Source organism: Anabas testudineus, chromosome 5 (assembly GCF_900324465.2).
Source record: "Anabas testudineus chromosome 5, fAnaTes1.2, whole genome shotgun sequence".
NCBI classification, from domain to species: domain Eukaryota; kingdom Metazoa; phylum Chordata; class Actinopteri; order Anabantiformes; family Anabantidae; genus Anabas; species Anabas testudineus.
In genome coordinates this window covers 750,622-776,235 of record NC_046614.1, presented here as the reverse complement: position 1 = coordinate 776,235, position 25,614 = coordinate 750,622, and the positions used below count along the sequence as shown (strand labels likewise).

Genomic DNA, 25,614 nt, shown 5'->3' with positions numbered 1-25,614 from the left:
CCTGATTAGTAAGATGGACACAGTTAACGAGGCTGCTTGAACAGCTGATGATGGCTAAACACTAAATGAATTACTCAGTGGAGGTTCAGCCAGAGTGGCAGATCACCTGCAGCTACAGTGAACTGTGGGTCACCGGGATGCTGGAGCTGAACCCAGCTGTCCCTGGATGAGGCCGGTGTACTGTATTGTCCACCACCTCTCTGCCTAGCTCTACTGAGAGATTCATATAGTTTTTGACCAAAATGACTTTGTGGACTATCAGAATCATCTGGAGCTGTAGTTTGTCTCAATCAGTCAATCCGTGCTCTTCAGTGCTGGTTAAATGTGACTGCTGTGACCCTTAAGAGGCTCCGTAGTAACAACACAACATTAAACCATGACCAGAGAAGAAGAGAGGAAGTGATCTCAGTCTACGGTGACACCTTTTTGGGCTTCGGTGAGCATCGGAATTTTGACCGACTTATACAAACGTGGGGATCTTTGCTGGCAAGAGATGCTAAGATGAAACGTTTCAGTTAAAAACAAGCAAATCGAATTATCAAGTAAAATAGGGCCGAATACGTAAAGAATTTTCCTTTTAATATTAACGTATTTTTATCTAAATGTTCCATTTTAGTCGTCACGTTTTTAATACTCTGAAAATATGAATTAAATGCATAATTGAACACCTTTTGTTACTTTCAACTATCTTAGCCATATTTTGCATAATTTCTATCTTAAATAGCTCCGCCTGCAAACAAACCTAAGTTTATTTTATGTCTTCCAGCGAACGCCCTAGCTGGAAAACAATCCGATAGTATCGAGTGTACGAGGGACAGTGAATGCCACATTATTTCCTGTTGAGAGGATATATCGTCAGTAGACGCCAAACGCAGTTTAATGTATTTTATGTTTAGGTATTTGCTTGACAGTCACTTTGAAACTTGTTTCTTGAGTTAGGACTGTATAGAAAACGTTCCAGCAATGGTTTGGGAATATTTCGACGCGGCTCGACGACTCGGAAATCCTTCGGGCGCTGCGAGCGAGGTAATCTTAGCAGGCAGGCTAACGTGAAGCTACGTTAGCTAACTTACAGCTAGCAGAGGAATGAAAACGCTTTGATTGGTTTGTTTGTGTCCTCGGCTGCTTCGACACACATGCTAACACCACATCAACATGTCAGCTCACACCCTGCAACTTTAAATTCCCGGGTAGCCCGTACTGGCTGTAAGGAAACTAACATTATTCATCAACAAGTGGTCTTTTATTGTCGTCTGTGTGGGTGTCGGGCTCTGTGACAGTAGAAGCAGTCCCTTCACTCCGAGTTACTGCGCATGATGAAAACCTTATGATCGAGGTTTATGGTTGATGTGACCTCGTTATCTCGGTGCTCCGTAGATAACGTTTGCAGATCATGTCAGACGTTGGGTTACATAACGTTCACCGGTAATCTTTCCTCCCTGGCAGCACTTATGTCCTATTTTCAGCAGTTTTAACAAAACTGTTCGGGACAGATTGTGTGTGGGGGGGTGTGTCTCCAGCCCAGCAGGTCTGGATGAGTCAGGGCAGATTTACTCGTCCCAATAAGAAGATTACACACACACACACACACACACAAGCGTTGACAGATACTGACAAGCCACACAGCACAAGTCAAAGCCAGCCTGAGACATGGAGTGGACAAAATAGCAAAAAAAAACAAAAACACATAGGGAGTTATATCAGGATGTATTTCAACTTGTTGACAGTGCATTTTTTGTGTGCCACTTCAAGATGGTACGAAAAAACCTTAGTAGCTGGCTTGTGAAGGCCAGAAAGCCTACAATGGGAGATGGGACTTTTGTATGGTGCCAATGGGTAAATGTGTGTGTGTGTCTGCGTGCACAGCTGGATCGGATTATAGAGAGTGGGCTCTAAGCTTTGTCTAACAAACTTTGAATAAAAAAAGAGATTGAGGATGACAGGAGGGCTGTTTTTTTTATCACCAAGACAACTGGAGTTGATGGGCCTTTACAATAGCGTCAATCTCAAATGGTTTTCTATAACTGGATCAGAACACAAGACATCTCATCACAACATCTGCGATGTGGGAGGCAGCCATTCATAGAGGAGCACTGGTGATGTTAGAAGGCTTGCGCCGCAAAATGTAACCCTTCATCTAGTTACATGAGCAGACAGCCACTTAGAGGAGGTCTGCAAAGGTGTTTGCAGTGGGCTAAGAAGCAGTCTGTAGACAACTGACGAAAGATTATCTGGTCTGAGTTTAAGATTCATCATTATGACTGCAAAAGCTGATGGGGGAGGTGCAATAGATTGGGGTACATTTAGCTGGAATCTGCTTGTTCAGTCCCTGTTTGATACCTTGGTACAAGCTACTAGTAACCAGTTTCCTGAGGGGATACCCTGCAATATAATATATTTGTGTTATGTGTTTGTTGGGAATTGCAGCACTTATTGTATTCAACATCAGAGATCATCATACATCTTTATTTGTATAATTCAAACTTCATTGTAGTGCCTCAGTCTTTACAAAAGAGCTGCAGTCATTTTTGTCATTTATACAAGAAATGATTTGGTTTTGTCTTCTTTAAGAGTAAACTAGATGTCTTGTGGTTATGTACTGATGGTCAGACAAAATATGATATACCTTGGGTTTTAGTACATTTTGAGCGAGTAGTTTTTTCATGTTTTCTGATTCTAAACTAGTTCATTAATCAAGATTGAAATCTTTAGTTGCAGGCCCACATTACACAACATTAGTTAGAGATATTTTGTGATAAACATTTGCCAGTTCTTAAAGATTCATATTTTATGCTTTTTTGTCATAAGTAATAGCATCTTTGGGATTTGTATATGGGATTTGCAGTGTTTTTATATTTGTTTTAACTTTTAATGAAAGAAAAGCATCAAATATGCAAAAAAAAAAACAACCAATGAATTATTTTAATAAAATTAAGAGTTTCTTTGTGTTTAGCAGGAAAGAAACATGATGCTGTTAAAAGAAAGTAGATTTTGTAAAGTTAGCAGTATAGGAAATTTTAAATGATACTAATCCTTAGTGACTTTGTGGACACAACAGGATGTTTTACACTTTGCAGATAAATTTGCACTGCTGTCCACAGCTATCATCAAATGGTAAGCTACTAAATGCGGGGCAAGCCTCATCACAAGTAGGACTTGATATCTACAGGAAAAATACAAAGCTATACACCTGGTGCTTTATTCAAAATGAATTAGGTGCAAACCTTCAATAACAGCTGCCTAAGAAAAATTTTAAGATCCACTGACCAAATAAGATTAACAGTAATGATCTGTCAATGAGGACTCAACAACTAGCAGCAGAAGAGAAAATTGTAAGGAGTAGATAGAGATAGATTAGGCACATGCTACAAAAATCAGTATCAGACATCACCAGATGAGCTTTGATATGGAACCCGCAAAGGAAGAAGAGGAAAGCAAACTGCCAAAGCACACTTGGCAGTGTGCGCTGCAGGCAAACATCAAGAAAATGGGATAGACCTTTTATTAGATAGAGAAAAACAAAGGACAGCGAACTCTGGGGATCCCTTGGAAACGGCCTGTATTCCAGTAGGAGGTGTCAGACATCAGCTGAACTGAAGCCATAGTGATCTCAAAATTATGAAAGAGCACAGCAGAGGTAATGCAAATCTTAAAGGTTAATTTTTTTTATTTTACTTTCAAATGTATTCAGATGGAATGGATTGGTCTGTATCTAAAGACGGCCACAAACATGTTGCAGATACTCTCACTCAACACCCAGTAAGCAGTGAAAAATGCCTAATAGAAGCACACATTTGTCTTGGTAACACAAATACAGCAGGACTAATGCAAAAATGAGGTAGAATTAAGGTCTGAGCATTTACCATAAAGCTAAATGAAGACTTCTTTGTTCATGACTGCCTCAACCATCTTTCTAAACACCAATGAACCTTCTATTGGGAAATAATTTTCCTCCTCTCATGTTCAAATACAGAGTTTCAGGATTAACAGAGACAGCAGGAGAAGGAGCACTGAAGCTGTTCTAAAGACAAAGAGTGGCCTGCTCTCTGAGACACTTGATAGTTGTTTCAGGTTTCTGTAATATCCACCCACACTGTACATCTATACCTACACTGATCACACTTTTGGGCTCTCTCTCATTGTCACTTACAGTATTAACTCACACATCTATGATCTGCAGAACATGTTCTGTGCTGTAAATTGCTTTAGGGAATAATACTCAATAGATAAGAAAGGTGTTTAACTTGGTTTGGGTGATCACATTTTTTTTTTTTCAAATCGAAGATGGGAGCAGTAATCCTGGGAGTCTGCAGAATTTCCAAAACACCACATACCTAAAATAATTCAGTGTCCCAATCTGAAAGGTGCAACAACAAGTGAGGTAAGTGTCAGTTCAACATGTTGAGTACATGCCCACACAAACCTGAGAGCCAAAGTGAAAACACCTGTGTGGGTGTCCCACTGGTGTTTAGGGCCTTTACTTTTGGCATAGGTTATCATACTGAAAACCTGCAAAGACTGCAGCAAAGCCCCTCAACAAGTCAACTAGCGCAATGGAATAAAAATACGTTCATCATCACTTGGTTGGTGTTTATTTTTCAAGACAAAGACAGACAATAGCTCTTGGATAATGAAATACCTAGACTGTAATCACGTAGTTTCTAGTTTAGTTCTTAAAAATGGAATGTAGCTGAATATAGATAAATACAGGCATGAATAAGACGTTTAAAAAGTGCTAAATATCCAAGAGTAATACATTCTGTGTTGATGATACTGGAACTAACAATTCTCATTATACTATCAATTATGTTCTTGAATAATTGATTCAGAATTTGGTTTATAGGAGGTCTATCACAGGGCCCATAATGATAGCTCAAAATGTCCAGCGAGCAGTTTTAAAAACCCAAACAAGTTTTGTCTGATTGAAGGTTTTAGCACAACAGGTATGCTGGTCTTGCTATGTACGTTATAGGGTGAATAAAGTTGAATAAATGTTGTTCAGTGTTTGTGTCAACTCGCTTTGAACGATGTATTAAGATTCTGTCAGGTAAGGGGAAGCCTGTTTCCTTTTTTCACCTATTTTTAATCTGAACAGACCTTAACCTTAGCCAGTAGGGCAGTCATCTCCAAACTCCAGGGTTGGTGGTTCCAGTCCCAGTTTCTAGCCACATGTTATAGTGTTGCAAACCCCAAATGCTTGGTGTTTAAATGTGTCTGCCTGTGGACAAAAGTTTCCCCAAGGGCATTAATGAATTATTATTAATGAATGTTTTATTATTTTTAACCAGTTTTTCCTGCATACTCCCAAGCTTTGGGATTTAATATTTCTTTGTTTGTCTCCACTCACCAAAATACAGCAACTGAGCAATGACCCTGCTGTGACTGTTTGTTCAAATTGTTTCTGTTTTTCATTTGCCACAGTAGCAGCCCTAGTCAATGATCAACAGTAGGTTAATCACTAATAATTTATACTCTTGTTTGGTGAACATTTTTCCTCAGTGTATGTTCCTTATTTATATGATTGCTCATTTATATGATTACGTATACACTGTGGCATGTCATTTTTTTATAAACAAGATGTCTGGCCCTAAGAATTGAGTCTGTAGCCACATTATCGTGACACATCTGAGAGGTGTTTTTAACAGAAAAATGTAATTATCTTGTTCCTCAGTAAGTGGCTTAACATGAGCGGTTGGACATCATGTGTAGCTGTATGACAATATTTTAACAACAGTAGAGCCACACTTTACCTTTTGAACAGCCTCAAACTTTTTAGAAAGCTGTCACTGTTGCCCTTAACTCCAGAGAGAGGATGACTATACTTTAATTCTTCATGCTCACTTCAGCTCACAGTGGGATGCAAAAGGTGAAAATTCACTTTTCACTTCATGCAGCAGAAATCCCCATGGAGGGATTTGCCTGGATGGTGTTTGACTTTATCCAGCTGTTAATGAAACCACACTTGGCTTTATTCAGCAGGGTGTACAGAGGCATTATCATCCTGGAATGTGGAGACCACATGAGGGAATAGTGTTCGCACCAGATGGTGCACAGGGTGCTGCAAAACAGCCTATTTCTTTGGCTGTTAGATAAATATTACACAAGATTTTTGCCCAGCACTCATTTTGGACGACCATCAGGTAAAAATAACAGTTTTTGTGCAATCTGCATCTTGTGTCTGTTTTCTGCTATTAATACATATGCTGTTTTCTGGAGCACCAATTATTTGGTTGACTGAAGGTGGTGAGTTGCAGCAAAGACAAGAATCATGTTGCAGCACTTTGTACTGTCAGAATAAAGTGAGCTGACCCACAGTATTATGCCCCAGCTGATATTCTGTGGGATAATGGGACACAATGTTACACTGTGAGCAGCATGTATGCAGTTGATGAGCCTAAACATTTTTCTCGTCACTTATTTTTTATTTATTTATTTATTCTTTTTTTTTTTTCCAGTGAGAGACATGGACAACTCTGTCACGCTGTGGCAGTTCCTTCTCCAGCTTCTGTTGGATTCCAGTAATGAGCAGCTGATCTGCTGGACCAATGAGGAAGGGGAGTTCAAACTGCTGCAGGCGGAGGAGGTGGCTCGGCTGTGGGGAGCCCGCAAGAACAAGCCAAATATGAACTACGACAAACTCAGCAGGGCTCTTAGATATTACTATGATAAGGTAAAGATAGCAGCTCATTATCCTAGATTGAAGAAATCCAACTAAACTTGAGCATTACAATATCATAGTAGACAGTAGACACTAAACATAAGTCCTAAAGGACAGCTCATGCTTTCTGTTTACCCTCCAATGGACACTCTCATTCTATTCATAGTACAATTGCAGATACACACAGGACCAGCTTTTACACATGCATATTACGAAACATTAGGACAAATCCTGCACATTAGCAACAGTGAGAAGAAGAGCTCCTTTGTTTGTGCTATTTGACTGAACCACATAAAGTGTGTAACCACTTCTCAGGAACAGTTTTAAGGAAACTGAAATAAACTTTACATATGTTTAATATATGAAATGAGCATAGAGTTTGTTGTCTGGCACTGCAGACACAAATGTTTGGGCACACAGACAGCATATATACAAAGTCCATCCTAACCCTCACGCACCAGGAAGGTGACAAAATTTACATCATGGACACTGTTGCAGAAACAGAGATGCAGACAATATGAATTAGACTTGACCACAACTAAAATAATATGTCATCCCTCAAGCTTGGAAAAACATGCCCCTGGCTGTTGGATTGACCACAGTACATTGTAGAGAATTCATGTGTTCCTTAATTTTATTTTGTGTTGTTTTTTACTCCTGAATTGATTTTCCAACTGTAACCAAAACCATTAAGCGTTACGGTTTTAACAGACACTATAATGAACACACTGAAAACTGTGGCAATGATTATGATACAAATAGAACTCCATAGGCTCCACTATCAAGAAGGCAGAGCATCATTTGTGCTTCTTACAGCAGCTGAAAATGTACACTTTGTCACAAACTATGCTGGTGCAGTCAGTCATCTCACACTGTGGTTTGGCTCTGCATCATCTCACTCCAGATACAGACTGCAACGAGTAGTGTGATGTACAGAGGGAATAATCCTCCTCTCGTACCCTTTCTCAGTAACAATTATTAAGTTATCATGTGGTACCACTGCAGCAAATTATAATGCACAGCTAGATAGGTGCACCAGCAGATAGCAAAATACTACTTAATTGCATCTCAGAATGGCTGAAGTCCTGGTTAGTGGCATTGCTGTCTGTCTCTCTCTGCTTGCGGTTTGTCAGAAGCACAGCCTGATCCTGTGGGCGTTCTGGGCAGGGCTGCTCTGGTATGTTTGGCTGCAGCTTTAGTGGCGGCTAGTTTGGTACAGACAGGAAGGACAGAGCTGTCCCACTCACAAGGGTTTTCTGTGGTTTCACTTTTCTATTTTTTGCTCCCAGTACCTTTTTAGTAGAGGGAAGTCTTCTCTCACTCTCACTGTGTGCTTCTGGCTTAGACAGTAGTGGTGTAGCTTTTTCACCAACAGTGTGAAGTAACAAAAGTAACATGGTTTGTTGTGCATTTGGTTTTCTGTGTCTTACAGAACATCATAAAGAAGGTGAATGGCCAGAAGTTTGTGTATCGCTTTGTGTCCTATCCTGACATTTTGAAAGGAGATGCCGCTAACAGAACAGATGGAGGGGATATTGGTGTTGGAGGCATCCCTCCTGTAACAAGAAGAGACAGCATCCTACAGGAGGGTGAGTCTGGTGACAGGGCCAAAGGAGGAGGTAGTACTGTGGCTCTGGGCTCTGGCACAAAGCAGTCAAACCGTAACGACTACATCCACTCTGGCTTGTACACCTCCTTCACATTGAACTCGCTACAAAATGGACGCCAGCTCTTCAAGTCCATTAAATTAGAGAATCCAGCAGAAAAGATGGCTGACAAGAGAGGTCTCACTGTCCTAGGCCAGAGCCAGGAAGCATCACCCCAGCCACAACAGCCAACTGCTTTGTCATCGGTCATCAAGTTTGGAAACACCCCTCCAAAGCCATCACCAGTACCTCCTCCTCAGGTTGCCATAGAGCCCACTCTGATGCCTAACCATTTGGAACCTCTGCAAGCTCCACACCAGAGGGCCGAAGAAATCAGCACACACTCCTCCCTGCCGCCCCAGTCTGTCTACTCGTTTGAACACATCCGCCCATCAGAACCAGCTTTTAGTTTATCAGACTTGCCCTCGACCAGCCCAACACCAAGCTTAGTGCCCGACTCCTCCCAGGAGCTGGTGATTGACAGCGACATTGAGTCTGGATCATCTCAGCCTACAGATGCTCAGGCGCCAGAGGCCACAAACACTCAGCAACAAGAGAAGGCTAGTATACTGTGCATGGAAACATGTTAAACAGTGCTGCTTAAATAACTAAACAATAATAAAAAAAAGCTTTACAAGAACAAGAATGTCATCAGAACAATTATATATTATGTGTAGTTGCTTAATATATGCTGCTGTTCATTTATCAGCCAGTGTTACAATTAGAACAACCAGTACTGAATTACTTAGTCACTTTTATTTCCGATATCACTCAGAGTGATCGGCAACAGAAAAACCTTTGGATGGTAGCTCTAATTATACCTGACATTATGTTTCAGGTGCATTGACTCTGTTATGAGAGATGAGTACGTCAAAAGTGATTAAATGAACTTTAAATAAATGAAACCTCTTTGTCCAAAAGGTGGACTGTGGTATCAGCCTGCCTGGAGATGAGACCAGTTTGGTGGACACTGAAACCAGTTCATCTTCTGTGAGCAGCTCCACAACAATTAGCATTCAGAGCTCAGGAAAGACGCGTAAGCCACCAAAAGTCCTGCAGATTAGTCCTCCAGCTCTGCTGGTCACCACGTCTGACTTCTCCCCCATGAACCTCTGCAGCCCCTCTCTACCTACTGCCTCTCTCACACCAGCAGTGCTACAGGTAAGAGCATGCTCTAATAACTATGTAGCTGTAAACAGAATGTTTACATCACATTACAACAGATTGAGTGAACAAATATGAACCAGAACTCTTGATAGTGATACAAGTTTGCAAGTTATGATATATTCAGTAATACAAGGGAAGAGTGGAATGACAGTAGAGATGTGTGATGCAATACTCTTTATTGATTGTGGTTGTTACCCCCATTGGTTAGGTTTGTTTAGCTTAGGGTTAGAGTTAGCCAATCAGAGGGCAGAGTGGGGGCGGATGCAGGTGTGGACCTGCCTTGATGAGAGAAATGACTGATGATTGCATTTTCACTTGAGTTTTGACACATGAAGAGAGGATGGTAACAAGTTAATGAAAATGCATTAGACTGGCGGTGCTGTTTCACTCTCACATTCCAATAAAGAGACCAAATATCCACGGCAAAATGAAGTGCTACTGGTTTAGCTGTTTTAAAAACATCTAATCAGAGAAAGTGAGGGCTGAAGGGGTATTTTATATTGAATTTACAATTACCAAATTACCAAATGCAAAATGAGTTGCCATTTGAATAAAGACACCAACTTTCCATTCAAAAAAATTGAGAATTGAATTGCCAATTGCAGAATGCATTTTCAAATTTCACATATTGAATTGCCTTTGCCAATTGAATAATGACCCTGGAAAACTGAAAAGCAGTTTGCCTGGAAAACCAATACCATGAGGCTGGTTATCAGTTAGCTATGTGAAGCCTGTGTTTAATTGAACTGCTCATGAAAAGTGACTTCATCAAAGCCATAAGGAAAGTACTTAATGTGATATTAGATGAACCAGCAATAGACTAGGATGTAGTGTAAACAAGTGAGAGATTATAATAAGGAGCTTGTTGGTTGAATGGGTAGTTTTTGCTCTGATGATTATATAACGTTGCACATTGCACACAAAGTTACAAGTCATGTCAGGAGAATTGTAGCTAATGCCTGATAAGGTCAGTCTTACTGGCAAGCACAGGAAATATTTAGCAGTGCTATGCAAATATGGATAGTTTTTATTTTCTGGCATGTAGTGCAAAGAATTCTGGGACAGTGCTGCAAAACCTGCCTGTGATTACATTTAACTAACTGATGATGAACTGCATATATCATTCTGTGATACTGGTAAGTGCTTCAGCAATAGTAAGACAATCAAAATGAATGGAATGATGTCCTGCTATATAAACCTATTAACTCCAAACAATGACTTTATTACATTAGTACACCATGGAACAAAGTTTTCTAAGACAGAGCCGAGTACAACTTAACTGAGGCTATACCAAGGGAAAAAAGCCTGTTAATTACTTAGTATCCCATGAAGCTATATTTCACCACACCACAAGTCGGAGCAACGTATGGCACCAGCCGATTTTGTTCTAAATGTTGCCTAGATACAAGCTGTCAGTCATATGCTAGTTGGCCAATGGCCATTAAGCCATGTAAAAACAGGATCAGCAAATGAAAACTGATGAAAACAAAGCAAAGGAGGAAAAGAAGCATAAACACATATCAGCAATCAAAAGCTAACACAAAAAAGTACTTTGGTTGCAATTTGCCTTATTTAATGTTTATATTTCAATTAGTGTGGTTTAAGTTTCTGTGTATGATTTTAGATCATGAATTTAAAGATTTTTATATACTTTTTTTTTTTTGGTAACGTTAAGCTGATCAACATGAAGCTATAGGTGCACTCTATATCTGTGTGTACTCAGTGGTCGGACATCATGTCCTCCCACATCTTCTCTATTTATTTTCTGTGTTATGTCAAAGTACCTGCTCCTCAAAGTCTTTTAGCTCCAAATTCCACATGATCCACTCAGATTCACCTTGAGTTTTTCACACACAAGTGTACAGGAAATGCTCACAATGGTCTAGGCTCTTGATTCAGCTCTGAAGAATTAATGTGTCTGCATTCAATGACACTGACTTGTTTGTTTTTCTGCTCAGACTCCCACTCTGTTGCTGACTCCCAGTCCACTGCTGTCCAACATCCACTTCTGGAGCACACTCAGTCCTGTTGCTCCACTCAGCCCAGCCACACGGCGTCAGGGAGCCCACCTATTCCAGGTCACTATAGAAAGGATATTTACTTTGTCTCTGCACCTGTGAGTCTGTTTTTGTGTAAAACACCTGAACTCTTTCCTCTCTGTTCTGCTCTAGTTTCCAACAGTCCTCACCCCCCAGTTCCAGATCCCTATACACAGTATGGACGGGACCAACACCCCTGGCCCCATCTCACCAGACCCTCAGAAGACATAGGATCAATCCCCCCCCCACAGACAGCTCCTTACTTTGCTCCCACATCCTGGACAATCACGTGGGAGCTCAGTCCTCACCATTACCCATCACTCTGGTGCTGTAATGTACACTGCCATGCAATTCACACTACAGCCTGCTGTGTGGAGGGAGGATCTGATGGACAACACGTTCAGTTTGTTTCATAGCATGTGCACCCTGAGGCATCTGTTGTGTACTCGTAGACGCTGATGCCACTGCCTCTATGCATGGATTTATTTTGTCTGGCTTTTTGGATCCTCAGTCACAACAATTCGAAAGAGGGAGGGATTTCCATGGCAACAGTCGATGCATATGGATTAGACCCTGAGCAGCCACAATCTGCTGTGCACTTGGACACAGACCAGTGGGATTGCAGATATCACAGTCTTTTCCTTTTATAGAGTTTCCTTATCATGTGCAACTGTTTTACTGCCAAAAAAAGACACTTTCTCTCATCAGCTCCTACATAGTTTTCTCCTCTGCTCACAATGGCTCTGCTTCTTTTTATGCTCTGTCCCTAATGTTCATTCTTGTTGAAGGGTAGCACTTTAACCTCTTAACCTGCATGTTTACCTGCTACTCTTTTCTCTTCTACCTAGCTCTCAACTCGAGCTTCAAGTTCAAGCCTTGCCTCAGCTGCTCTGAAATGATGACAAACTATAGCCATGCCCAGCGGGACTTTTTTCTTGTGTGTCTTATTGTGGCCATAATCTGAGGCGAGCCATGAATGCCTCGAACAGTTCTAATGTGGGTATATTCAGTAGATAAGTCCTGAAAGCCAATGTTGCCTGGCCTACCTCCAGCCAGTACGCTTTGAGGCGGGAATTAAAGAAAGTGAAGCCATAATCTGTAAGCAATGTTTATTTGAAGTTTTTCAGATTGGGGGGGGGTTAAAATAGTCGAACATATTTGCGAACACACTCCCTCGCTTTCTTGCCAGTAGTTAGAGATGATCAGTACCACTCTCATATCTTTATGGTAAATGCTGGGCCAGGTGGTGGCTTAGCTTAGCACAGAGATTGGAAATGAAGAAGTAGCTGGCATGGCCCTGTCCCACGGTAACAAAATGTGCTTACCAGTGCCTGTTGTTCTCCAAACACATAGTGCAACAGAGCCTCAAGCAGAGCAGTGAAAAAACTGCTAATCCGATGTGTTTGGTGTAACGGTGTACTATGTTCAGAGATGGTGGTCCGTGTAGGGACTGATGATGGTTGTATTCCTAATCATAGCTTAGTGTTTTTGGAAGGGGCCTAGAAGAAGTCTCAGCGACCCTCAAAAAGCTCTTTACAATGTTTACAGATGTAAACATGCATATGGAAGCGCACGTTCTAGAACTTTGGACACCCATCATCGTGACAGTGAAATATAAAAATGCCTCTTTAATGCAATTGCTGCAGTAGTGAGCTGTATGTCAGCAGTTCCTCCCTTTTCCAGTCTAATCACAGGGGTAAACACTAAGCTATGCTATGAACTGGTGGCTCGAGCTCCATCTTTACAGTATGTGAGAGTGGTATCAGTCTGACCATCTAAGCTTTGGGGAGAAAAGCAGATCGACTCGTTTGTCACAGCTGATAGCTATATTGATTGTCATCTCAGTTGTCTTTCCTGTAAATGAATGGGCTTTTTTATCGTGTTGCTTGCAGTATCAGTGCAGTTCTTTTGAGCTCAGTCCGAACCTCTGAATCTTATTAACTAGACAGTTGAACAGTCTAGCCGTGACCTTTGCCTTTGCTTCGCCTTAGCCATCTGAAACCCATCAACCTTTAATCCTGGGGACTAGAAATGTTCTGCAGCATTTAAGCACCTTCTTTTTCTCCTCTATAGATTTCCAGCCATCAAAGGTTTACACCTGTTTGTAAATGATTTTAAAGCCATAAGTCAGAGATAAGACACAGACTCGGTAGGTAGATCCCACCTTGCTGTGCTTTAAAACATGGCTGTTGTACATCACACTCATTACAGGCTAGTGTGTGTTTACATGTGTCACTTTCAAACCCAGGGATGGATGACCAGCATATCTCCCAGCTGGGAGCTCACTTGTACTCATCATTTGGCCCCTCTGCTTGCAGTCCATCACATCAATATACGGTGCCTTACCACAGCCAAGCCCAAGTTTGCCTCCCAAACACGGATGGAGTTCTATCATTGAAAACTTAGGAGACAATGTTCCTGTTTGTTTTTATACCATATCTTTGAATAGACCAAACCAGAGCCCCAGAAGTTTAGAGGAAAACTTCCCAGGGATGTTGTGTGTGTGTGTGTGTGTGTGTGTGTGTGTGTGTGTGTGCGTGCACTGCAGCTTGGTGTGTCACAGCTTACAGAACATACTGCAGCACCTTCAGTGTACTGCAGTAGTTCTTCAGGATGCATTATTGTACATATAAACGGCAACATGGGGTTAATATGCATAGCATGTAAATTGATTCAGGCCATGTTGTAAGAGTTGGTCTCTTTCCAGTTTGCTTATATATGTTTATGTTATACTCAGAAGGTAAATAAGCATATATATATATATCTATATATATATATATATATATATATATATATAAACCCTGTTTCTTTTTTTGTGTGTAATCTCCCTTGATTTTCCTGTAACACCAATAGAATTTGAAGATTAATTACTATTTTTGTAATGGCCAGTTAGTAGTCTGCTATTTTAGGTTCTCTGATCTATTGTTCTATTGTGCATGTGTTTCCTCTCGTCTATTTCCACCACCACCACCACCTCCTCACCAAGTGGTGGCGTTGGCTATTTTTGGGATTCAAAGCCTTATGGGGAGAAATCGGAATCTATGTTTTATATTTGAAGTGTTTTGATATAGTGTTGCTATTGTAAATGCAGATGTTGTGATGGAACGTTTGCACGTTCGAACAATTTTTCGGGGTTCCTGTAGTATTGGATTTTGTCGCTTTTCTATGACTCTTTGATGACGTTGTTGATGTTTGTTTACTGCGAAATGTATATTTTCCCAAAGGGAGGATACAATTATGCACTTATTTTATATGACAAAACAGAGTAAAATCTAATCTTATATGGTATATATCAAATGATTGATGAAACTTTTTAATTAGGCACTACCACACCGTATTTATTTGAATTTAATCGAGCCCAGTAGAATTGGTTGCTTATTTCGCATTTTTGCAGTACTTTTAATATAAAAAACTATAAAATAGCTGAAAAATGATCTCACAGCCCATTTAAAAGTCTCCTCCATCAAATCTTCTTGGACTTGTCGTTTACTTTTTTCTTCCTTTGTGTCCTTGGATGATGCTTTTACCCTCAACTTACCTTGAAATGTAAAATTTTGTTTTAAACAGAAATAACACACCGTTTTTGGCTTTGTTCTGTCCAGTTCTCTATTTGTTTGATGCTTTTTCAGATGTTTACAAGCTACTTGTCTTAAGTGGCGTATTGATGTGCGAGAGGTGTAGAGGAAGTGTTAATAATGGAAGATAAACTGTAGGTGAGACCAATAATAAAAGATCTCTAACTAAACATGAGACGTGCTACTGTTTGACCATCAACAAACCAGGAAACCACTTTTTCCAGACCGCTGAGTCATATTTTAACACTTTTAGCTCTACATTCATACTGACAAGGCAATACTTGATCATGGGATTATCATTTGAATCAAGCTACAACACAGTTATAACGTGATGCAAGAGATGATTGTGCCAGAGAATTAGGTCAACCACTGGTCATCCATTGAACAGTTTGATCATCAGGGTTGCAGAGTAGACCTCTATCACGGTCAGACAGTCCAGCTGCAGAAGATAAAGCTTCTGTCCCGACCCCGAGCAAGATGTAGGAACGTTAGTTGTCCCGTTGATGCTCCTGTTCCATTGTCCTCTCTGTGTCCTCTGGTCTGTCACAGATCCTCAGATGAGGAAGCTCCAGTCTACGGCTTCTCTTTCAGGTCTGTGTCTTTAGAGGAGTCTGAGAAGTAAATGACGATTTAACGATATTTACATTTATGTTTAAAAATGAATATGGTACATAGAATTAATAACTATTGTCAAATTAGTTCAAACACAGACCCCACGCAAATCCCTTCGTTAGTAGTAATCCTGCCTCTGCCTGTGTGCACACAGTGGCAGCCCTTCTGGTGACAAAACCCAGGACTGAATGGGGGACATTTAGATCTTCAGATCTTTATCAAGGGATATTGTCTGTACAATGGCCACTAGAAATATTCTCACAAACCAGGATCTAAATTTTACATTAACATGTAATCATTTGGCAAAGGCAGGGTAGGTTGCTTAAGGACCCCTACTAGAGGTAGACCACAGTTGGGATTCGCACACCGGTCTTCGATGTTGCAGTAGTCGATGTTACCACTACGCTATCCAGCCGCACAAGTGTTCATGACAGGATAAGGCCAGTGGGAGGGACTGATAGATATAAATGTCTCATCATGTCCCTTAATGGTATGTTGTCCTTGTATCTTAAATCGGAGAGATGATGTGAACAGATGATGATGTATCTTTACTCAAGCTTTCTCCAAACAGAAATAAGAGAGAGCTTCAAATCTCAAAAAGACCAGCATCCTTCATTAGGCTGAACATCCCAAACAAATCCATCAGAGAGATATAAAAAAGATTAAGCACGGCCAAATCAGCAATCAACTGTTGTGCTAGTCCTAAAACACACACACACAAAACACTGATGAGGTCAAAAGGCCCCGGAAAACACCTGTGGTGAATGACAGCCATTCACGGCTCTCAGCCAGATCTACAAAAGCTTCCATGAGTCAGCAATAAAGTCAAGACATCAGGATAAATTATTAATATAATTCATAACTCTGTACGTCCTAATGCTGAAAACTAAACTGAAGGCAGAATGCCCTGAAAACAAGCAGCAGCAGTAAAGTCCACTCATGTGGTTGACACACAAAGAAGAACTGTTCATTAACATAAAAGCCAGTTCAAGGACTGAGCCTAACATGTGACATGTGAGCGTAGTCTCTCACACACACAGGTCACTGGTCATTAACATAAGGAACTGTTCACTGTTAACGCTGTGAATCTAACACCGCTCCCCCCCCCTCTCTCTTTTGGGACAACATGATTCTAGTCACATTACTGTCACACTGATTCACTGTGGCTGCACTGACACGTTTGTGCTGCTGGCCTCACGCCTCCTCCACCTGTTCGGGTTTGGTGTGTATGCACCCCAGAGCCCAAGTCAAGTCATTTCCAAGTCAAATTAAGTCATGTGATGTGACGTCGTAACGACAACGGTTGTGCAGCCTCTTCGCTGATTTGTTTGATGTGTGCGTTTACCTGATTGACACTTCCTGTGGATGCGTTGGACATAGAGGAGCAGCAGGAACAGACAGAGGCCAATGAAAGATGATATTGTAGAAGTCAATAGGAAAGAGTAACTGCCCTGACTGTGGATCACCTGCAGGAAGAGATATACACACACATGCACAACACAGTGACGTTGGTAATGGCATCGTTTCAGCTTCAGTCCACAGCTGGGACATGTACCATGAAGCTGGCTTCCTTTTAACCAGAACAGATCACCATGGTAATATGCTGCCCTGCTAAATTGCTCTGGAGCAGGTTCACATCAGAAGAGCAAATCAAAACCTTTCAACAGCCCAAATTCTGACCAATCAGTAGAATGGAGTCAGTGACAGAGACAAAATGGTTGAGTGTGATCAAAAACATGCAACATCCCGTGTTTTAGATCAATACTCGTTTCTACAGCTTCTTATTCTGTTCCAGTTCTGTCATCCCAATGTTTCAGTTCTTCAAGGTACCTTCGTGGTACAGGACCCCGAGTCTGTAGAGTTCTCCACAAATAAAAGCACGTATGTCTCACAAAGTCATGAACAACTTCTTACCAATCCAACAAGCAGCTGAAGAATCATCTCTCCTGTGCTGGCGCTGGTCACCAGGACAGTTGTGGCACACCCTTCAACACACAAGAGACACAACTAAGACGACTCATTCACAAATAAATACAGCAGCAAGTGTATCAATGAGTGCTGTTTTCTATGTTAAATAATAAAATAAAAGCTTTGACTTATATAATAGATGTATTATTTATTCATCTTCTTCTCTTTCGGCTTTTCCCATTAGGGGTCGCCACAGCGAATCATCCTTCTCCACCTCACTCTATCATGAGCATCTTCTACCCTAACACTAGCCAACCTCATGTCCTCTGTTATAACATCCATATATCTCCTCCTTGGTCGTCCTCTTGTCCTCCTGCCTGGCAGCTCCATCTCCAACATCCTTCTACCAATATACTCACTATCCCTCCTCTGAACATGTCTCCTATGAACCATCTCAGTCTGGCCTCTCTGACTTTGTCGCTAACACAGGCAACGTGAGCCGTCCCTCTGATGTACTCGTTCCTTATTCTGTCTAACCTGGTCACTCCTAAGGAGAACCTCAACATCTTCGTCTCTGCTACCTCCATCTCAGCCTCTTGTTTATTTCATGTATTATTTATTCATAAACTATATAAACTGTGATAACAAGATCAGTTAGATTAATGAGTGAGGGAGGATTACCTATTGCAAAAATTTGTATTAGCACATGTTTCTAAATGACTGCCTACAAAAATCATTTAAACAATTATAATAGGTCATATGAATTCATGTATATGGTTCTAATCACACTGACAGACAAATAAATAAATATAGAATAACAATTCTAACTATTTAAATAAAATAAACACTTCTTGTGTCACTACTACACATATTTATTTTGTTCAGCATTTATTCATTGATGATTTGGTCATCTTTCAGTGGTGGATGAGCTGAGACTCATTTATTTGTGCATAATGTCGATTTAAATAAAGTTGGTTCCTCACCTTTGTAGTCTAGAACGTCTTCTGTAAAGGCCAACATGGAGGGAAACACGCTGCTGATGCACAGTCCCAACATACAAGTACCGATGAAGAGAAACAAGGTGCTGGTGTAGAAGATCATCAACAGGCACTGCACCAGTATGACTCCCACCTGAGAGACATGCAAATCATTACATACGTCTTTTCTCAAATGTTATTTGGTTCCGTTTCTTAGATGCAGAACTGTCAAAGCAAGTGATGTTTCCTGTCTTCAGTTTATCCACGTGGAGAACAAAGGAGCAATAACATGATTTTGTCCTCGGATCATTGTGAAACTGTGTCCACAAAAAAGTCTGACGTTCCACTATCAAAATCCGGCATCACCTCACAGACCTTTCGCTTTTCAGCCCAACCCTCTCCCAGCTGAGCACCTGTAATTTACGGTACGGTGGCCACGACGTGCAAACCCAGCATCTAACTGTTGCAGATGGTAGCTGGGGATACAACAGAATTCAGTTTGGAACATGTCGCATGTTGAAATTACTTAAAGAGGAACTCAAAGCAAATAACTTTCATTAGTTTGAAATGAAAACAACATTCATAAAGAAAATCTACTAAAAGATGTCATTTTAATTGGCTGTCCTGTTTTAAACAACAGACAGGATGAATTTAATGACATTCCACTTTTTTCACCTTTTTTCTAATAATAATAACAATAATAATAATAATAATAATAATAATAATAATTCCCTACATCTTGATGCAGACTGGCACATAAAAACAAACCATGTACTGTATGTCTGAATGCCTCACAACCCAGGTCTGGGCATAAAGAAAAGTCATAGGTACTCTTACACAATGAAATATCCAATTTCCAGGATACTGTATTGAATTTAGGAGTGTCAGGGAGTGTTAATGTGCCAGAGACTCCACCGTGAGGGATTTGGGACGTGTCAAACAGGTTGGCAGAGGGTTGGCTGGGAAGGAGAGGGGTCGTGTTGCAGATCTGGAATGCAATGTCTCGTGTCTTGGTTTCGGTCTTGGTTTTCGCACCATCACAGCCTGAACCAAGCTGTGATGGTGACACAACTACAGATCTTAACATTTAAACTCAGTCAGAATAAAGAAAGAGAAATACATTTCAGATATGTGCTTTACGTGGTGCAGTGTTTTCTCTTTACTACTGTACTTAGTAGAATTCAATGGACCTCTCAGTCCACCTCACCAATGTCCCTACAAGACATACATGGTGTCATGTGTTGCTGAACCCTGACAGACAAACCAGAAACATCCTGAGTCCACCAGCATCCAACCCCTCCCAACCTTCTGTTCATTCAGAGTAACAGTCGACAGGTGATCACGGGCTACTGTAAATTCAGTTACAGCTTCTTAAAGTGCTGAGGATGACGACACAGTATATTTTATTTTATGATTCTGCTGCCTGGCCTCCTTGTTAGACAATAATCATCCTCCCAATGATCCAATCTAATCCTGTTATGTGCATTTCCACCCAGGTCAAATATTTAGTTTGAGCTGTTGTACGACAGCTGCGCATGAATGCTATTGATTTACTAGAAATTGTTAGTCAGTCTGTCACAATGTAGTGTGAAAGAACACTGTACGTGACCTCTGATGTTCACCTGTCGCCTGCCTGTCATTACTCTATATCAAACCCATTTTATGGGGGATTTGTACTTTTACATGCATGTGTAGCACATACCAAACTGAAGGTGAGCAGCCTTGGTGCAGTGTATCTGTAGGACAGGTAGATGGAGGCCAGTCTTCCTGCTGTGATGGATGCCCAGAATATACTGTCCAGACAGCCAGCAGTCTTGTGCCCCATCAGCAGAGGAGGGGAGACAGCGTAGGTGTAGACGAATCCTGCGTAGGAGCCCTGCAGAACAGAACAACAGCAGGAAGGCATCATAGTGAAAAATCTAAATAGAAACTCGCACCATTGAAAGTAGGCTGAATTAGCCAGTAGCAGTCCATGCTTGCATTGTATTTGCTAAAAAACAGGCAGCTATTAGTAGATTACTACGGTAGGTTCTGTAGCTTAAAGGACTGTCTTTAATCCGGTTTATGGATAATAGAAATATCCATATTCTCCCACAGTGCAGTTCACATTATTACAAATATATGTCGGATATTCAAGTGGGATGAATTATTGCTGAGGAGGAGGACGTTTGATACAATTTGCAGTAACTAGTCTACAATTCTTTAAAAGAAACTATTTAAAGTGTTTTATTAGGATAAGTAGGATTTCTTACTATTATCCCATCAGTTATGAAGAGGATGGCTCCGCCCAGAGCATGGATGATGAAGAAAGTAGCCGGGCGACCCCGGAGTTTGGCAAGGTTACAGCAAAAAAACACATTGCCATGACCTGGAGAGACAAGGATACTGAGTGGTTTGGCATGGTCTCACACACACACACACACACACACACACACACACACACACACACACACACACACACATTACCGTGGCCACTGTCCCCAGCAGAACTCCTGCTAGACACAGAGTCCCTGTCCAGCAGACGTGGACTGTTCCTGCAGCAAGGCAGCAGTCTCTCATGGTACATCAATGCGAGCACTACTGCAGGCACAGGGAGCTGTCAGGACACACACACAAAGAGACTATTGTCAACCATGAACAATGACTGGTGCACAGGTTGAGCGACAGCTTGTTGCAGTTGTTTCTCTCTCTCTTGTTGTGTCCATTTTTTGAATCTTGAATCCTATTAACATCAGCTGTTCTGTTTCTCATAAAAGTAGAATCCACACGGTCTTATTTCACCCTCTGCTTAAAACAGATCAACCACAACCAGAAAAATACAGCTACTGAGATTTTTTATTTTTTTTATTTTATTTTTTATTTCTGTTTAGGTGGAAAGTTGTGCAAATAATTCAGAAAAATCTAATGAGAACAAGAGCACAATTGTTGGAAATGTCCTTGTGTAGTTTAATTCCATTTGGATGACTGTGATGTGCAGAAGAACCTCGTCATGAGACACTTATATAGTTAAGAAAAAAAACATTTTTGGCCAATTCTTCTGCAGATCCTAATGACACAACTGCTGCAGCAGAGTTTGGTTTTTTCTTGTCGGCCCACGGGTCTAAACCTCAGTCAGTATCACCAGCTAAATCCACGGTGGTGTTTAGATAATAGTCAAATGTAATTATACGCGTTGGCTTTCAATGTTACTATGAAAACAGCTGCTTTAGTTGGACTGTATTATAAGCTGGTAATAATAGCCACACGCCCCAAGTGTAAACGGAATGTAAGCCTTTAGAGTGAAAGACTGATGATTCAAGTCAACGAAATGATATGATCCCCAATGAATGTGAACACAGCCTATGTGGGCTGTAGCGGCTGGTTGGTGTAGTGGTAAGATCACCACCTTCCATGTGGGAGACTGGGGTTCAATCTGATGTAGCCTACCTCCAGGAGGGGTCCTAAGGCAGGACCTCCTCACGTTTACCCTGCCCACCCTTGTAAGTCCAAGGCTTTGGATAAAAAGCACAGATTTTAATTTCACCCCTATTAACAAGAAATCATTTGAAAAGGGGCTCAGTCGACAGAAACCAGTACTGAAAGTGCCGTTTCCTGTGCTCTGCTCTACTCTCTACTGAAATATGCTTCACACTCTGAAAGAAAAACACAGATAAAATGTGCATAAGGATTTGCAGGCACTTACGTGTGCACTGACGTGTGCACTACATGTTCTTGAGATATGGGGTTGTGCGTGCCGGCTACTCAGCAACCTGCAGTTTAGATTTCTGCATGTGAACTAGATTCTTTGAAACTAATTAATGACAGTTTCTGTGCTGCCTGTAATTCCATTTGATAAAAAACAAAAACAGGTTAGTCACACTTATTTGGCAAGAAAATGAAGGCAAACAACAGCACAAGGTAAACATTAATCTGTCTCCTGGCTTTATTTCAGGATAATATTATCTGTAGTCTCATTCAAATCACACAGCCACACCTGGTTTTATGTCTAACCTGAAGCTACAAGAGCTGCTGTCATTATCCCATCCACACTAATCTACAGTAAAAAAGAAGAATAACTTAACCTAGCATAACACGTAGTCCTAACATTAACTCACATTGATAACAGCCATGATCCAGAAAGCGTAGGACACCTTGGTGATGACGACGCCTTCTGTGTGCAGAGGATACTGGGAGATGTTGTGTAGCGGCGCTCCTTGACCGACCAGGCTGCTACGGAGGTGCTGCAGGTCTGACGAAGAGGACGAGTTGACGGTCCAGTTGGCGCCGAGCACACAGTTTCCCTCTGCCAGGAAAGGGTCAGCGACCAGGGGACTGACCAGCGCTCCCAGGCCTGTGAAGAAATGCAGGGCCTGGAGAGAAACACCAAGGTAGAAGATTATACAGTGGGAGATATGTTAGCCACACACACACACGCTTGCAGCTCTCGTTTCCCCTTCCCTGACCTGCAGGAAGATGGCCGAGTCCTTCTGGTAGAGCTTCACCAGCTGCAGGTTGGCGATGGTGTCGATCACGCCCATGGCTTTGCCGGCGAGCGCCATGGCGATGGACAGCAGTACCACATGATGACACAGCGGTATGATGGCAAACACGAGAGAGATGATGAGAGTGCAGGAGAAGAGGGCGGACAGGGAAGACAGGAGTCTGGAGAAGACAGGCGACACGTTATGCTATGTATTCAGACGTATTCAACTTATTGTCAACCACATTCTTAAACAAACCAACAGTACGATTCACCGCAGAGCAGCTTACACAGGGGATTTCCAGGTTGTTGTTACTGCAGCAGAGTCACCTTGATGCTCTGGTGCCTCTCTAACCTTTATTTACCCAGTAGCTTTATCACAGCCCTCAAGCCTTGGTACACCTCCAACTTATCTTCACCTTCTATTCTCGTTTTTTGCTGCCAGCTTTCCACTCTCCTTTTAACCTTGTACTAGATCACTGCTGGTTTCTCAAAGGGAATGTTCAACAGTGTGAAACCGGTATAAAAACATCAAGCACCAATCAGTCATCATCAGGACGATTAATTTACTGTGTCACATTTGAATGGAACAAATTTGCCTTTCAAATGGACATTTGAAACTTGAGCAGCAGGACTGTAGCCACCAACCAAACTCTGAACAGGTTCAGTTTCATTATCTCTGAGTTGTATCTCCCAAAATGATTGTCTAATAAAAATCGATGGATGTTAAATTAGCAAAGATCTCGACCTGGATCTCCACAACAGTAGGTACAAACGCCTACAGCCCTGGTTGAACAACAAGTGGGCACGCAGCTCTGGTCTTGTGTCTAATGAACCATACAAGCAGATGGAGGTTTCCCATCATACAGAAGAAACATTTTTCCACTGAACCTGGGAATACTAGACGGAAAGACAGGATTGTTTCCACTTTATGTGTAGAACTAATAACAACAGTTGGAAATCTGTGATTCTTTCTTTTCTTCCTGTAACTTTATTAAAACCCAAGTTGAAGTATTAACACACCGTTGGTCATGATCCTGAAACGAGCATGAAGTAACTTTACCAAGCGAGGAAATAAGTTACGTGTGCTATGTGAACACAGACTGTATGGACCTGTACGTCCTTCTCATTGTGAAAAATAGAAGTGAATAAAGAAAAAGCAGAGCCAGACTTGACTGAGTCCGTATTAATCTGATTCATGAAGCAAATGGAAATCCACTGGTATGTTCTACAGCTGGACGTGTGAGATACCTACCAGACATGTGTTAGGGTTTGTTAATGCGCCCTGGCCCCTGAATATACTCTCAGTCTACAGCCTGACCAGGTTCAGTTTCTGTGTTAACTCACGTTTTCTTAAAGAGTCCTCCCAGACTGCTGCCCACCATCAGGAAGAACTGCTGCGAGAAGAACACCCAGGTGATCTGCTGCAGGGTGGACTGGGTCTGACACCTCAGGTCCAGGATGGTGGGACCCAGAAACGCGATGCACAGGCCGAAGCTGAAGAACACGCTCCAGTAGGTGAGAGTTTGCCGCCAGTGGCGTTGAAACAGGCTCCAGATCCGCTCCTCCAGCAGCTTCATGATGGTCCTTCAGGGGAGCTTGAACTCCAGGGAGCTGCCAGCTGCTCATTTACACTCGAACTGTGGAGCTGGATTACACACGAAGACAAAGTGCCAGACAGGAAAGTAAACACAGCTCCGGACTGATTCCGTCTCTCCAGCTGAGTGCCTGTTAGACACTGACGGACGGGGCGCTGATTGGCTGCAGCTCCGAGGTCCCGCCCTGTTTCACACTGGTTCCGGATCGGTTTTTGTCTCTTTTAAAATAAAGAACTAGACTCAGAAGGAAAACGAACCCGGAAACACGGAGGCCAGGAGCAGACGGGTTGAGTCCCACAGAGTCCCGATGTCCACATCATGGAGTCAGTCTGGGATCACATGCAGACACTGAGACAGAGTGGACAGAGTGGACAGTCCACACACACACACACACACACACACACACACACACACACACACACACACACACACACACACACAGCGCAGTAACCAGTAAGTAGTGATTGCACACACCTGTGTGTAGTGAAACCTGATCTCACCAGCAGAGGTCGCTCAAAGACACCAGGGACAGACAGAAGAGACACTCACACTTTGTAGTGTGTCTCAGAATAAAATACATTTCATGCTGTAGATCCAGAAAACCTCAGCTGACACCCAGAGTGGACTCACTGCCCCGTTGAACACACCAGCTTACCTCTTGGATATTGACAGAAGACAATTCAAAAGATTTTTCTGCTAAACCCTTCATCACCTCATCTGTTTTGGTTCTGTAAGAAAAGTATTAAGTACAATTTCAAATGAAAATGACCCCACAGGAATCAGTATATACTCGATAATTTTTGGAGTTATAACTATAAAATGTTCTTATCAATAAGAACAAGTTATTTCTATGTGATGTCATGATTACAGTATAGACACACCAGATAGACACAGGTATTACAGATAGCTCATAACAACTGATGAGGCCAGATAGTCGAAAACAGATAGTGTTAAAAAAGTTATCTTAGTGTCAGT

General features: G+C 41.7%; 2 protein-coding genes across 3 annotated transcripts; one reads left to right on the top strand and one right to left on the bottom strand.

Annotated features, from left to right (window-relative positions):
- The first annotated feature begins 834 nt into the window (after positions 1-834).
- Positions 835-15,260, top strand: elk4 (ETS transcription factor ELK4). 2 transcript variants are annotated; one of them, XM_026344566.1, is made up of 7 exons: positions 835-1,026; positions 4,285-4,381; positions 6,456-6,670; positions 8,091-8,864; positions 9,226-9,465; positions 11,430-11,549; positions 11,643-15,260. In XM_026344566.1, exons 3-7 carry the CDS (start codon positions 6,464-6,466, stop codon positions 11,739-11,741), a joined length of 1,440 nt encoding a protein of 479 aa, XP_026200351.1. In that variant the 5' UTR covers positions 835-1,026; positions 4,285-4,381; positions 6,456-6,463; the 3' UTR covers positions 11,742-15,260. The 2 variants fall into 2 exon arrangements, with proteins under 2 accessions (XP_026200351.1, XP_026200350.1); XM_026344565.1 differs by lacking the exon at positions 4,285-4,381.
- mfsd4aa (major facilitator superfamily domain containing 4Aa) lies at positions 13,583-24,994 on the bottom strand. Its single transcript, XM_026344563.1, has 10 exons — positions 24,389-24,994; positions 23,025-23,223; positions 22,677-22,931; positions 21,049-21,178; positions 20,835-20,950; positions 20,285-20,458; positions 18,589-18,736; positions 17,612-17,682; positions 17,043-17,163; positions 13,583-15,696 (listed from the first exon to the last, which is right to left on the bottom strand). The coding sequence occupies exons 1-10, from the start codon at positions 24,619-24,621 to the stop codon at positions 15,659-15,661; spliced, it is 1,485 nt and encodes a 494-aa protein (XP_026200348.1). The 5' UTR covers positions 24,622-24,994; the 3' UTR covers positions 13,583-15,658.
- Between the last annotated feature and the right edge of the window lie 620 nt (positions 24,995-25,614).